The sequence below is a fragment of the Halichoerus grypus genome, chromosome 2, assembly GCF_964656455.1.
Source record: "Halichoerus grypus chromosome 2, mHalGry1.hap1.1, whole genome shotgun sequence".
Lineage (NCBI taxonomy): Eukaryota > Metazoa > Chordata > Mammalia > Carnivora > Phocidae > Halichoerus > Halichoerus grypus.
This window is the reverse complement of record NC_135713.1, coordinates 164,947,274-164,962,754: the sequence shown is the minus strand read 5'-3', so window position 1 is coordinate 164,962,754 and position 15,481 is coordinate 164,947,274. Positions and strand designations below refer to the sequence as shown.

At 54.8% G+C, this 15,481-nt stretch overlaps 1 protein-coding gene across 1 annotated transcript in view; it reads left to right on the top strand.

Annotated features, from left to right (window-relative positions):
- Positions 1–15,481, top strand: part of RPH3AL (rabphilin 3A like (without C2 domains)) — a 137,490-nt gene that overhangs the window by 59,177 nt on the left and 62,832 nt on the right. Inside the window, 1 exon segment of the mRNA XM_078068089.1 lies at positions 156–285. Coding sequence (XP_077924215.1) covers positions 156–285 — 130 coding nt within the window.

Here is a 15,481-nt window from a genome sequence, read left to right as displayed (position 1 = left end):
CTGGAAAAGGGGTGGGGCAGGGAACAGTATCCCAGGTGAGGGAACAGCACATGGGCCAAGGTATAGCGCTGGGGCCCCATGGCAGCCATACCTGGGCAGTGCTCAGGTTGGAGACAGGAAACACATTCCATCTGACTCTGTGTCTTGTGCTGCAGACGACTGGTGGAGCGGCTGGAGACCATGAGGCGGAACGTGATGGGGAATGGCCTTTCCCAGTGTCTGCTCTGTGGGGAGGTGCTGGGCTTCCTGGGAAGTTCATCAGTGTTCTGCAAAGACTGCAGGAAGGTAAGGCCCTGCGCTGGCTACCCAATCTGGACCTGCTCTGCGGCTTTGCACCCTGGCTCCCAGGAGTGTATGTTGTATGTGTCTGTGTGTGTCCTTGTGTGCATGTGTGTGCATACGGTATCCTGTGCTTCTTGGCAAGAAGAATTAGGGCCTAAGGTTGAATGGCCTGGCTTCTAGGGCCAGCTCCGGGAAGTGGACCTCTGGGTCTCACAGGCCTGGGTATGAATTCATACCCAGCTTTTCCACTAGCTGGATGACTTCAGAAAACTTGTTTACTATGTTGAGCCTCATCTTCCTCATCTGTAAAATAGGGATAATGATAACATGTACCTTAGAAAATTGTGAGGATTAAATATTATATGCATAGGTCTTAAAAACCTTGTCTGGCACATTAGTACTCAGTAAATTTTATTAGTTATTAAAGAAATAAAATTCTCCTCAGGGCCAAACAGTATGCTAGGGTTATACTTCTTATTTTGTTGATCTGCTCTCGATGCCTGGTCCCTCAAATGAGAATGATCTTTGCTGCAAAGTCAAATGGATTTTTCCCTTTTCTTATACTCCACTGATTACTCTAAATGGTGTCACATATTAAATTGTTTCAGATTGAGTCCCAGACTTCTTAAAATAACTTATTTTTTCTGGAGTTTCTAATTGCCTTTCTTTTCTTATTGACCCAAGAGTAATGTGCCTTCCAATCCTTAGGATTATTTAGCATCTCAGTTTTACTGTCTATTGCATGGAGCCTACATTTTTTTCCCCTTTTAGACCTTTAGTCATACTCCAGCATAGACTAGTTGCTGCATAGCTGTCATCAGGGGACTTCCCTTTACTGCCCTCCTAGTTTAGAGAGCTCTTCCCAAGATACCATATCTTCCTCTTTCCTTTGTTTTTCAGTCTAGTTTTACTGGTACCCATCTTTCATGTGTTTTAAGCCTCGAGTTATTTTGGTCAATAAGACAGAGATAGAAGCTTCTCTCTTGAGATTATATTGGGTGAGGGAACTGAAACCAAATAATGACCAAATAAATAAGAATATTTCAGGAAGTAATACATTCTAGGAAGAAATAACGGGAAACAGAAGATTGGGGATGGGGTGGTGTGGGGTGGCTAGAGCTGAGAGGACCATAGACTATAGAGAAGTCAAAGAAGTAAACATGGACTTAGCCACATGAAAGCCACTGGCCACCTTGATAAGGTAATTTTGAGTGGCATTCAAAAGCTGGGTGAGAGAACCCAGATGCAAAAAGGTCAATATACCAAACTAGTAAGTGGAAAAACCAGGATTTCAGCTAAGATCATTTCCCCCCTGTTCTGTGATATGTGGTGAACTGGGCTAAGGAATGTGGATTTGCTGGTGAAGGGTCGCAAGAACGGTGAAGATGTGGCAGGGGCCTGGGTGGCAGGATAGGGGTGGGCACTTGAGTGCCAACTCCTCCTTAAGCCCTCCTTAGGCCCTGGACTAGATACCAACATAGGCAGTAGGCAAAGGGTCTCGGAATGTCTTGCTCCCAACCCTTAGGCAGATTGGGTTATACTTTGTGACTTCTGCCTGGGAGAGTGGGGCCCAGCAGCCTATTTCCTCTTTCTGCCCCTCAGCCCACAACTGTTGTACACGTTTAGGTTTGCAGGACCGTGATGAGGGGGCAGAACCATGTCTCTTCCCCTGGAAAAGTCTGGGACCTCTGCTGTAGGGGCAGGCTGCTGTCCTGATGGCTGAAGGGTCCCTGGAGAGCCTTTCCTAGACAACAGTGGCAGTCCCAGGGGAGGATCTCAGCTGCATGGGGAAGGAAGGTAAAAAATGTTCTTCTAGATGCTCTTGACACTCCCCACCCCATTGTACCCTGGAGTACTGGCAGTTCCAGTTTTGTTTTGTTTTGTTTTAAGATCTTATTCATTTATTTGAGAGAGAGTGAGAGCTAGAGAGAGAGAGCACACACAGAGGGAGAGGGAGAGAGAGAAGCAGACTCCCCACTGAGCAGGGAGCCTGATCCGGGGCTCGATCCCAGGACCCCAGGACCATGACCTGAGCCTAAGGCAGACGCTTAACCGACTGAGCCACCCAGGCGCCCCTGGGCTGGTCCAGTTTGAAATTATTCTTATTTTGCAGCAGGCTGAGGACCTGGTTTTGGCTCGGGCAGCAAGGTGAAGAGGCCTTTGGGTTTCCAAGGGGAGTTGCTCCTGGGTAGAAGTGGGAGGGGAGGGTGCTAGTAGGCATTTGGGTGTTTTCTTCTCCATCCTTGAGAGGATTGTGTCATTCATTCATTCATTCTGCAAACAGTAGAGGGCCCGCTCTGTGCAGGCCTGTTCTAGGTGCTGGCGGTACCATGAGCAAGAGAGACAAAACCCTTGCTCTCATGGAGACTTTTTTTCCAGGAGTGGGAAAAGGGAGACAACAAACAAACAAACAAAATACTGTCCAACAGACTGAGGGCTCTGTAGTGAGTTAGAACAGAGCAGTGTGGTAGGGTAAAACTAGGAGGGCCTCTCTGAGCTCAGACCCGAATGCAAGCAGGAGCCAGCCCTGGGAAGATCTATATGGAAAAGTGTTCCAGGCAGAGGGAGCAGCGAGCATGAAGTTCCTGAGGCGGGAAAGCAGCTGGGCAGGTTCGAGGAACTGATGAAGGCATCTGGGGCAGAGGCGGGCATGCCGATCACGCAGGAGCTTCATAAGTCAAGATCAGGAGTTGAGATTTGGTTTCGTGGGATGCCAGTGGAGTGTTGTAAGCAGGGTGTGACGTGATCTGATTTGTCTTCATAAGTGAGGAGCCTCGCTGCTGTCTGGTGAGTGGATGGCAGGGGGACAAAGTGACCGTGGGAGGCGAGTTAGCACTGCCTGTCGGTGAGGATGAGACGGTGGGGCTGGAGATGAGGCAGCACAGCACGGGGGCCCCATGGTCTAAGAGGATCCATCTTCTCAGAAGCAGGTGGGTGATGGAGGGTCACTCGGTCCGTCCTGTGTGATAGGGGGCCATGGTCCTCCTGTGCCTGCCAGTAAGTGCTATTGCTGTGCGCACGCGGGCGTGGGTTGCAGTCTGAGTGTGGGGGCGGGGGCAGGCTGCAGAGGGGATGCTGGGGGATCTCTGACACGGGAAGTGTCCAGATCTAAGTCTCAGGTGCTCCTGGCCACACGGAGCTGTCCCCAGCAAGAGCCCTGGCGCATTCAGCAGCCACAAGCTAATGAGTGGGCCAGTAGAGCCGGCGGGGGAAGGGGGACGCTTGGTGCAGTGACCCCCTCCGTAATTGGGTCTGCACGCCCGGGTTGCCAGCCCTCATTATCAGAGGGCCGTGGTGGGAAGGGAGAGGCGCTGGCTGCTTAATTAGAGAGGCCTGGCGCTTCTGATTGCTTAGGAGCTGAGTCAGCCAGCTTTTGGTTTGATTGGGAGTCCGTCTTCAGCAACCATGGGGGAGGCCAGACAGGGCTGCCCGAGAACCAGCCTGAGCCCGGGATGCCGTGGTCACCATGCAGGGGAAGCCGTCGCAATTTTTCTGGTCTCAGCCAAAATGTGTTCCACGGTGTGGACACAGAGGGGCCCACCTATGAAACAGCGGTCTCCGTAGTGTGTGCTGAGTCCCTAGGGAAAAGGGACTCTTTCTACTTTGCTCAAAGTCCTTAGGGGAAGTCTAGCTTGTTGGGGGATCAGGCGTCCCACCTGAAGTAGGGAAGCACGGAGGGAAGGGGCCACACTTGAACCTGATTCCTTGATTCCTGCCCCCAACCAAGGCTCTGAGGAGGTGTGTCCTGCGGAAGTCAGCCCAGACCCACAGCCGGGGAGCTGGCAGGAACCCTGGCCACTCATCCTATCCTGAGGGCCCACCCTCATGACCTCATCTGGCCTTAATCACCTCCCACAGACCCCCCTCCAAACACCATCCCAGTGGGGGGTAGGACTTTAACCCATGAATTCAGAGGGGGCACAGTCAGTCCCTGGTACCTACTGAACAGAAGCTCTGGGGAGGGGAGCACTGATCTGTGCTTAACAAACACTCCAGGGGAAGCTGATTCTCTTTGGTTCGAAAACCTCTGCTCTAACATCCTAGCCCCAGGCCCGGCTCAGGCTCAGGCCGGGGTTAAAGGCCCTCTGCTCCCCTTGCCCTCCCCCCAACCTCCCCACCCCAACACCACACACACCCCAGCTCAGGGGCCCCGCACCCTCCCCCAGGCCATCCTTGCTCTTGCAAACAGTGGACACCGAGGCCGTGGTCTTTCTTACCTTGCGATGTCCTTTAGGCTTTAGAAAGCTCTTTCACAAAACTCATCTTTTTGATCCTCAGGACAAAGCTGCAGGGAGAGCAGGGGTGGTGAGGCTGTTCCCCAGTCACAGCTGGAGAACAGGGGTTCATTTGAGGTCGTGTGGCCTACTTGGGTCCCCCAGCCAGGTGGTGGGGAGCTGGGTCCCCCAGGGGTGTTCGCGGGGCCATGCTGGGCCTCCACTCTTACAGGCCAAAGTAGTCACAGCATTTCCCTTCCTTGGAGAAGCAGGGCCATCTTTCTAAAGAATGCAGGAGAAGAAGCATATTCACAGGTTAAATATTGAGAACTTTCCTTTAAAATCAGGAATAAGGCAAGTTTTATATATGTTTATCACTGCTTCTATCCAACATTGAACTAGCAGCCAGCCCAGTGCAATCAGGCAAGGAAAGAAATGTAGGGTATACGGATTGGAGAAACATAGCTAAAGCTGTCAGCTGTGCCTGTGTCAGCATGGAAGATGCCTTGGGGGACCCCACACAAATCCAGATGGCCCTGTCTGGAGGCCGCCCTCCCACCTCTACTCTGTCCAGTGCCAGCAATGGGTCTGGCGGGCTGCCCTCACCGCCACGGGGTAAACGGCTCTTTTAGCCACTTTCCCAGGACCTTCAGAAGCAGCCTGAATGTTCTCAGGATGTTCCCAGTGCAAAAGCTAAATACCTGGGGCCGGGTTGAGCCCACCTCGAGGGGCCAGGGGCCGATGTGGGCAAGAGAATGGAGGAGCCCTCTTGGGGGACTCTCCCCTCTTTTGGAGCTAGCTCAGCTCCCTGGGCCTGTCCTTGCAAATGAAATGGACTCTCCTTAAGGGCTGTCTCTGCAGAATTCTGTCCTTCGTTCATTCTGCGGTGTTTATTGGGCACCAACTGTATGCCAGGCTGTGGAGATAGCAGCGATGAACAAGGCAGGAGGCAGCCCGGCCCTTGGGAGCAGTGCTAGTAACCCTGATAGTCAGTACCCCTCTCACTGACCATGCAGACATTGTTGTAAGGGCTTTTCACACAGCAACGTACTCAGTCCTGCTAACAACCCTATGGGGGCAGCACTGTTATCGCCCTTTTACAGATGGGGAAACTGAGGCACTGAGTAGTTAAAGCTTGCCCGAGGTCCCTCAGTGAGTTCGTTGTGGAGCCAGGATTTGAAACCAAGCAGGCTGGTTCTGAGCATCCTGGCTATGCACTGGGGCCCTGCCTCACCTCCGTGGAGTGGATGACGTAGAAGGCAAGATGAACAAGAATAGCTAAATACAAGTAATTTCAGAAAGCGGTGGGCAAAACCATAAAGAGCAGGGGGAGACACAGTGACAGCCAGTGGGGTGGGTGTAGGGAGGAGCTATTTTATTTTGGATGCACAGCATGAGCCCCTATGAGCTGACATTTGAGCTGAGATGGTGACAAGAAATTTATACGTTGGAAGACAGTGTCCCAGGCCCGGGGAAGGGAGGGGTGTGTGGACAAGGTGCTGAGAGGGGGAAGAGCAAGGCATACGTGAGAAACAGAAGAGAGAAGGCCGGGGAGTCTGGGGAGGGAGAGGGCCCCACAAATGACCCTTCAGATCTCTGTAGTCTGCCCCTTGTTGGGCCTGCGGAGTGGGGGCTGCCCCACCCTGCTCCTTGGATGAACTTGAGTCCCGCAAAACAGGAGGCAGATTTTAAAAATGTTGTTTTAATTTGTGGTAAAATGTACATCACATAAAATTTACAATGTTAACCATTTTTAAGGGTACCGTTCAGGGGCATTAAGTCCATTCACATGGTTGTCCTACCATCACCATCCATCTCCAGAACTTTCTCATCTTGTGAAACCGAAACTCTGCACCCATTAAACACTCCCATCCCCACCCACCCCAGTCCCTGGCACCCACCAGCCTACCCTCTGTCTCTGGGAGTTTCACTTCTCCAGGTGCCTCATATAAGCAGAATCATGCAGCGTTTGAAAGTGACTGGCTTCTTTCACTTAGCGTAACGTCTCCAGGGTCCATCCGTGTGGGAGCCTGTGTCGGATTTTCCTGCCTTTTTAAGGCCAAATAATACGCCACTGGGTGTACCTAACCCACTTCGTCGCTCCGTGACTCGGTCGATGGGAACGCGGGTGGCCTCCACATTCTCGCTGTTGTGAACAGTGCTGCGATGAATGTGGGTGTGCAAATCTCCCTTCGAGGCTCTGCCTTCCATCCTTTCCAGAAGTGGAATTGCCGGGTGGTGTGGCGATCCTATGTCTCATTTCCTGAGGAGCTGTCCTGCGGGTGTCCGCGGCGGCCGCCCCGTTTCCACAGTGCCACCGAGGGGGCGCGAAGGCTGGGAGGCGGCGGTGTTTCGCGGAGCCCGCCTCCTGGGGGGACGCCGGGGGCAGGTCATCCACGCGCCCCGTCCAGCGGCGGCCCTGTCCTCCCCTCGCCTTGTCCTTTCTCCTCCTCGACCTGACTCAGATGTAGAAGACGTGTAGTTTGTGCCGCATGACCAAGATGAATTTTTTCCTTCAGCTACTCCGCTTCCCTCAGTTCCCGGGAAGAGTCCCTTAACTCGTCCGCGCCGCGGGCCCACTCTGGCTGCTTGCGCGTCGCCCAGGCTGCTTGGCAGGAGTTGACTGGCCTGCTGTGGCCGAGCTCGGGCGATCGGGCCACACGCCACACACGCGGCGCCTCGGAGCATCTGCCTCGCTCCGGCGTCTAATGAACAGAGTATCTCCGTGAGGGCCCGTTCTGTTCACCCTGTCGTGCCGCTGCCCTTGAGCTCAGCGTCTTCAGGACAAAGGCAGCAGAGGAGCTGCCAAGCGAGGGTGGCCTCTGGGAAGCACGCAGCCTCCTGAGGTCAAGCCTGGAGCTTCCGAGAGAGAGACAGAGAGAGAGAGAGAGAGAGAGTTGTGGCCATTGGGTCACGCCCGCAGCCCTTGGAGACTCTCCCATTAGCTCAGCTTCCCGCCAGGCCCCGCCCCCCGGAGCTCACGGCTGGGGCTGGTGAAAGCGCTGCGCAGCGTGAGGATGTGTAGCGGAGGTGTGGGGTGATCCGCGGCGCGGGGCCCCAGGAGAGCTGGAGGGCTGCAGAGTAGAGCTGGTTCTCAGCCGGGCCGGGAGGGTGGGCACCCAGGTGCCAGGGGAGGGCGTTTCGGGAGACACAGCTGTGTAGAGGCAGGGTGAGAGGAAGAGCTACGACTGGGGGTGTGGGGGAGTGCCCGGGGAGGGAGGGAGGGGGAGGGGGGAGAGGCAGGCTGGGGGACGGAAGGAATGGGGCGGGGCTGCTGAGGATCCTGTAGGCAGCAAAGCCATCAAAGGGTGCGAAGCAGGGAATGACGAACTGGTAGGTCTTTGGGGAGGTTCCTTCCAGAGGCAGATTTGGAGGAGGGAATGTGTAGTGGGTTGGATAGCCTGTTGAATGCTGAATTATCCAAGTAGTAATAAGGAGGGGCTGAATTCAGAGGGGAACAACCAGAATGGAGACTCAAAAGATAGGAGTTATAAATAAAAGCTACCAGTGATTGAGAGCCCACTGGATTACCAGCCACCCTGGGAGGTCATGATCCCCACTTTGCAGGTGAGGAAACAGGTGTGTGGAGGTCAGTCCCTCGCCTGGCCGCACGAGGGTCAGTGGCAGGGTCTGACGGCCTTGCCCGGATGCTATGCTTGTGCTCAGGGCCTGGCGTGCAGGGCTGGGCTGGGGCAGGAGCAGGCCTGGGAGGGGCTGGTGGGACTGGTTGGGGCATGTTGGTGCAGATGGGACTGAGGTTGCTGGGGGAAGCCATGTGGACCGTGTGGTCTGTGGGCAAGATCCCAGGCCGCAGCATCTAAAGAGGGACCCTGGAGGGAGATGAGCAGCCCAGAGGTGGGTGTCGGGGGCGGGGGGATGAGGGGGGTGACTGAAGTGACATGGGAGAAAGTGAAGGTCTGGGTTGAGTAGAAGACTCCCACCACATGCGGCATGGTGGGAGGGAGGTTCTGCCCTTGACCCTGCCTAAATGACTTATCCAGAGACATTTTTTTTTTAAGATTTTTTTATTTATTTGACAGAGAGAGAGAGAGCACAATGAGGGGGAGCAGCAAGTAGAGGGAGAGGGAGAAGCAGACTCCCCGCGGTGGAGCAGGGAGCCCGACGCAGGGCTTGATCCCAGGACCCTGGGATCATGACCTGAGCCGAAGGCAGACGCTTAACCGACTGAGCCACCCAGGCGCCCCATCCAGAGACGTTTCTGTGACTTGATGTCCCCACGTGGGTGTCATGCTTTTGAAGTATCCGGGTCTCTCTGTATAGCAAGTGAACCAGGACAGGTCACTGGGCACCTGCTACCAGTCAGGTCACCCAGGTGTGACAGGGGTCACACTAAGATTGATTCATATAAATGTCAGGGAAGCTGCCCAGTAGGGTGTTGGGGGGCGGGGGCAGAGGCTGTTGGAGAGAGCTGGGCTTCCAGGGAACGGTGGTTCTCCTCAGCTCTGGGGTAGGCACCACCCCATCCTCCTGATTGTCCCTTGTGGGGCCACCTTCAGCAGGGCCACCAAGAGCTCAGGGTTTTGTGCTCTCTCTTGACAATGCCCCTACTTGGGCTTCACCTTGAGCCCCAACTCTACCAGCGCCTGCACGTCCAGCTCCGAGTGTGTTTCCAGAACTGTGGAAAAAGGCTGTGCACCTTGGAGCCTATTCCAAGCATCCTGGGGACCCTGCCTGTGCCCTGTTCCTCTCCTGCACCAGGGACCCAAGAGCTGGGTGGCACTCGACCAGGGGTCGATACCTACTTTTGTACAACCTTTGGACTAGAATGGTTTTTACATTTGCAAATGGTTGAAAAAAATCAAAGAATATCCTGTGATACATGAAAGTTACATGAAATTTCAGTTTCAGTGTCCATCAAGTTCTGTTGGAACAGGCTCTGCCCGTTCACTTACATATGGCTACTTTGGCTTGACAGAGAGCCTAAAATGCTTACTTTCTGGCCTTTTACCAAAAAAGTGTGCCAACCCTTGTCCCAACCCGTTAGCCCCCACCCAGGGTGCCAGGCCACTCGTAAGTGGGAAGGGATGTGACTTCCTTCCCCTCCCTGCTGTGTATTGCTGAGGCTCCAGGGTATTAAAGGATTTAGTAAGATAGCCTCCCCTTATTTGTATTAGTTCTCTTCTCCTAGAATTTTTTCCCCCTGGAATTTTATTTTATTTATTTATTTTTTTTTTTTTAAAGATTTTATTTATTTATTTGAGAGAGAGAGAACGAGAGACAGAGAGCATGAGAGGGAGGAGGGTCAGAGGGAGAAGCAGACCCCCTGCTGGGCAGGGAGCCTGATGTGGGACTCGATCCCGGGACTCCAGGATCATGACCTGAGCCGAAGGCAGTCGCTTAACCAACTGAGCCACCCAGGCGCCCCTCCCCCTGGAATTTTAAAAAGTACTTTTCACCATTGCATAGAGGTGAAGAGCCCTGGCTTCGGACTGCCTGGCTTCGCCGCCTCCCTTGGGCAAGTTGCCTCTCCCTTCTCTACCTCAGTTTCCTCACATGGAAATGAAGACTAGTGATCGCGCCTACCTCACAAAGGGGCGGGAGGGGCGGAATGAATGAAGTATATGGTAAGCTCTTAGAAACAATGCCTGGCGTGTGGTAACTGCACAATAATTCTAGAACTCAAACAATACAGAGCATATAAAATTCAGCTCCACACCTCCATCCTTCGCAGCCTGGGCGTTTGTCCTTCTGCACACGCGTGCAAGCGCAGGTGTGTATACATACATAACTTTAAATGGGACCATAAAATACTCTTTACTCTGTAGTTTCCTTTTTTTTAACCTTTTCTTTTTTTTTCACTTAATAACATCAAAGATGCCCCCCTTCAGGTCCATACATGGAAATCGAATTCCATCTGTAGGAGCTATATGATGTAAGAGAATTTGTCACACATCACTGTGGCCCTTCTCTTCCAGGCTGCTCACACACACCGTCTGGAGGTCAGCACTGGGGCGGGACGCCGGGCCCACCCTCTCACCCCTGTCCCCGTTAGGTGTGGCCTCTTCCTCCAGCCCCACCTCTCCCAGGGCCACAGCTGCAGCTCAGCATCTACTGCTTTCCTCTGCTCAGGCTTCTCCCGCGCACACGCGTGTGCACACCCACTCCCCTCCCCCCACCAAGCCTGAAATCCAGTCGGGGCCGTGGATCAGGTTCTTTCCCAGAAGGGAGTCCGAGGATGGACACAGCTAGTGGGGTGCGGCGGGGGCGGTGGGGCCAAGTCTGTAGGTGAGAGCCGTCCTCATCTGTCCGTGGTACCAGCCTGCTCTGCCCGCCCCTGCTGCGAGGGGACCCGCAGTCAGGAGACCGGCCACAGGCGCAGCTCTGTTCTGATCCCCCCAGGGGACCCCGGAGCAACATCTCTTCCCCGCTCCCGGGCCTCGGGCCTCCCCTGTAGAGGGAAACAGTCAGGTGAGAGGGTCTCTCGGGCCCTTCCAGCACTTTCCTCCCGTGAAGCTCAGGCTGCGTCAGCCTTTGCAGCATTCCTGCCCCAGACCTGCTCCCCAGGGGCCAGCGCCGGCCTCACAGATCACGGAGCGGCAGCTGAGAGCTACACCTCATTTCTCAAGCCTCCAGAACGCAGTTGGGCTTGTTGTTGTTTTAAAGCCGCGATCGGTTTATTTCCCAGTGTGCTTTGGCTCAGGCCGTGGTTGTGTCCATGTCGTCTCAGCAGGAGGAAGCCAGTGTGGGGGTTGGCATGTCATTCTGAGAGCCCCTCTGCCTCGGATGTTTCTCTGATGCCACATGGCCCTCACAGCCCCCCTCGGAGGTAGGTAGGCAAAAGGCAGTGACTTTACCCATTTTCCAGATGGAGAAGTAGGCTAAGCGAGAACTCTCACTGCTCGGTTCAACACTTTGCCCACATATCCTGTGGGAAGTAAAGCTAAAGACATGTAGGAGACCCCCCCCAAAGGAAGGCGCTGTCTGGTGCCAGCTTGCCAGTGGGGTACCAAGGCTGTTGACTAAGTGCATCGCCCCTAGAGCCCCCACTGTCATAGGGTGCAGTGCCCAACCCCAGCCCCCCTCCCGAAAGCAGACCCATCACAGAGGGAACCTGTCACACCCCTGAAGTATCTGGGTGGCTGGAGGTTTGGCGGGGAGGTTGCTGGGCGTTGTTGAGTGGTGGACCAGAGTCAGCGTGAGGCCAGCTCCTCACTGAGCAGGCAAAGGCTTCCGCAGGCTTGGGTTGGGGTGTCGGGGACCATGGTTGGGCCTCTTCCCTGAGGACACCCGTCCAGCACCCCCGGGGGCCCCTTGCCCTCCGGGCTCAGCGGCCCTTTTCCCGGGGTCTGGTCGGTGTAGCTTTGGGAGAACGCAGACAGGAAGCACTGTTGGCAAATCAGTTTAGTGGCTGTTACCAGGAACAGTAATTTTGTGCAGCCTTTTGTCCTCTGCTGTGGTAAATAACAGATAATGACATTTCCAGGCAGTGGTGTGGCCCTCACCTCTCCGGCTGCGCCCTGCAAGCTGCCACACTTCGGAGGGCCTGCAATTCTTCATCGCTCTCCAACGGCCTCTGTTTTTCCTTTCGCGACATTTCCCTCCTGGCTGTTTGCTGTTCACTGACTTTAACTCGAGGTGGATTTAGCCGGTTCTCTGTTCCCCCACGGGGAAGGTGGGGTGGGGTGTGGGGACACAGGGCACTTCTCCTGCTGAGGGTGGAGGGGGGGGAGCTGACCCTCCTCCTGCGGCCCCCCTTAGGCTGGGCTTCCAAACCAAGAAAGAACCAGGCCTTTCTCAGAGGCAGCTTGGGGGCTCTGCAGCTTCCCTTCCAAACCCTTTCCTCACCCTTGTCATCCCACCTTTTGTGGGAGGCATGACTCTCCCAGGTGACAGATGGAGAGGCCTTCCAGAGACCCCTCTTGTCTAGGAACCACCCCTGCCTTGCTGAGTTTCCAGGTGTAGTGGAGAGTGTAGCTTGGGCCGTCCTGGGAGAGTGGCCTGAGCGCCCCGGCGCCCCTGCGGAGCCTCACCACCGCGCTCCTCATGCGCTTTCCAGCTCAGGCTGTGCTGGGTCGTCTTGCTCAAGTGTGATCAGCGCGCTGCTCCCTACTGCCTGCAGAATGAAGTCCGACCGCCCCCAGCCGGTATCGGGGCCTGCAGTCCGTACCCTGGGCACAAGCTGCTGACTTCAGCAGCATGAATGGAACACCTGGGCTGGGGGTTCTGAGGCCTGAGGCTGGGGCCCGGCTCCACCTGGCCCAGACCAGTCGCCGCTCTCCTCGGCAGCAGGGCCCCTCCTTGATCAGTAGTGATGCAGCTCCCACAATGTTTTGAAGCCCTAGGGTGTTGGTCTAGTCTGCTGTATTCTTCAAGTTAAAAAAAGAAAAAATCAGTTCCAGCAAGGTATTTTTTGGCTTCAAGGATGTTTGCTGTGTCCCAGGCACTGGAGGGAGAGGGTATTTTCACATAAACTGAGAGTAATGATAAACCTGTAAAGTCAGAGAAGGCCGTTCTGACCCTGCGGACAGGTGGGGCTCCCTAGGGGTTGGAATGTCCCATGCCGAGTTGGTGAGGGCAGGGCTGGGGGATGTGGGGCGGGGTGGGGGGGGGTCTCCTGGCTTGAACCAGGCGGCAGTTGGTGCTGACTTGGCTTCTGGCAGACCCTGAGCAGCCATCCCCAGTCTCCCCAACCCTCCCGTTTCCCAACCTGGTCTCTTTGGCCAAGCAACTTGAGTTTGTTGGACGGCTGGCAGTCTTGTCCAGCTTCGGGCCCCGTGATCATGCTCCAGGTCCCCTTCTGCCTCCCCCAGGTGCTGGCCCCTCCTGTGCTCTCCCTCTCCACCAGCTCCATCCCTAAGAATCCAAGTGTTCAAGTCTCCCCACATTTTTTGAGCACCTAGGGCACTGTCCAGGTTCTAGAGCTCCCTCAGGGAATGAGGCAGGCAAGGCTTCAGCCCTCCCGAAGCACCTTCCAGGGGTGGTGAAATCAACAGTAGACAGCACACAGATCAATATGGAAAGTTCACTGATCTACAGGGCCTCTCCGCTGCCCTTAAGTTCCCCAGCTTCAGCCCTCCCTCTTTGTCTGTTGCTTGGCCTTCCTCCGCAGCCCTGGTCCTGTGTGTCAGCTACCATTGGGCAGCTGTTCCAAGGGAGTCCACTCACGCTGCAAATAGCAGCGTGTCCAAAGCCAATTATCCCACCTGACCCTCTCCCCGCCCTGTTACCTTCACCACCATACATCCTGTTGTCCACGTTAGCAGCCTCAGAATGACCCGGAGTCCTTCCTTTGCCTCGCCTCCCTTACCCAGCCGGGAGTTGGAATTCCATACGCATCTGGGAATGTTCCGGAAAAAGAACCTTTGCTGAGAATGTGGAGGACAGATTGACCAGGAAAGTGACTGAATCACTCAGCAAAGGCATTTTTTTCTGAAACCCAGATCTGATCTGGCCCTCCGGTCCTCCTGTCCCTAAAAGCCGTGGCATCCGGGCGTGCACACACTGTGCTGGTTGCTCAGCCCCTCCCCCCTTTCCTAGCTGACTTTTTGCCTGCAGGTCGACCTGCTAACGTTGGGCATTTGAATGCAAATGATGTCCTTTTTCTCCAAGGAGTCATATATAATCTTAGAGGCGGCAGTCATGGGAGAGACAATTTCAATATGATGCAGTCAGCGCTGTAGAAATGTCTACTCATTGTGGAAGTGCACGGGAGGAAGTTACTAGTACTTCACTGGGGGGTAAATCAAGGAAGGAGCCTTGGCGGAGGAGACATTCGAGTTGTGCCTGAAGGATACATAGAAGTTTGCTGGGCGTGAAGCAAGCCTAGGAAAAAGCTTGGAAGCATGGAAGTACCTAGAGTGTTGGGAGTAGACAGTGGGGCGGGGGTGGGGGCCTGGGAGGGGCCGAGGAGCAATATTCTCAGGTGTGTGTGCCTGTTTTTTTCTGGACCTGGGGGGTAACGGGTCCTTGGGAAGTGTTTACTCAATGCTCTGGACCTGCATTAGCTCTGGCCTGCAGCTGAGGTTGCTGCCCACCAACTTCTAGGGAAAGGGATGGTGGAGGCTTAACGGGAGCCTCTTGCCTCGCCTTCCCATCGAAATTTCAACTCTTCCAAACGTGGGGCTGCGACTTCAGTGTCTTTGGGGTCAGGCCCACACCCTGGTCACATGCCCTGGAGCCATAGAGTTTCTTGAGTTGGGCATACCTGGCCAAGGGCTCCTTGCACAGCCATCGCTGACCAGAGCGAGCATCCCCCCTCCAAGGTGCAGCTTTGTGGTGGCCCCGAGGAGCCAGGCTTACTTGCAGCCATTAGTTCAGTGGGTGCAGAGAGGGGCAGGGCATTTTCAAGATGTTGGATTGTGAGGACAAAAAAAAAAAAAGATCTAGTCCTTCTTTAGCTGTGGTTCCGAGAACCAGGTCCCTTTAACAGAACCCAAGCCAAATTTCTACCAGGTGGCAGGCGTGCCTCCCAGTGAGAAATTGTCTGTGAGAGGCCTGGGCTTCTGGAAAGCAGAGGGTGATGACGCAGCCATGGCTGGGCTGAGGGAGGCCAGAGCTGGCTTGGGGACTTTCAGTTCCTTGTGTTCACGTTCCTGGCATGGGCAGTGTCTGTGTGTCCATTTCCTGGGCCCTAGAAGCATCCTTCTTAACAAGTGTGGGGTCATAGAGGTCCATGGGCGAGAGCAAGATTGGGACTAGGATTGCAGTCCAGCGCTCCACTTCTCCCCGTTGTGTGACCCAGACAAGTTACCGAAGCTGTCTGCCCACTCATGTGTGCCCAGCACACAGTACATATTATATAAGCTCTTGCTTTTATTATTATGGACCTGGGTCCCCACCCTGACTCTGCCACTTCCTTGTAACATGAACTTGGCCAAGCTACCCAACGTCTCTGGGCCTCCAGTCCCTCATCCACGACATTCAGATCATAAAACCACCCTCGCAGGGCTGTTGCGAACGTAAATGAGATTGAATGTGGTAATGATAATGTGTGTTGAGCGCTGAGCATGGTGCCGGGCATGGAA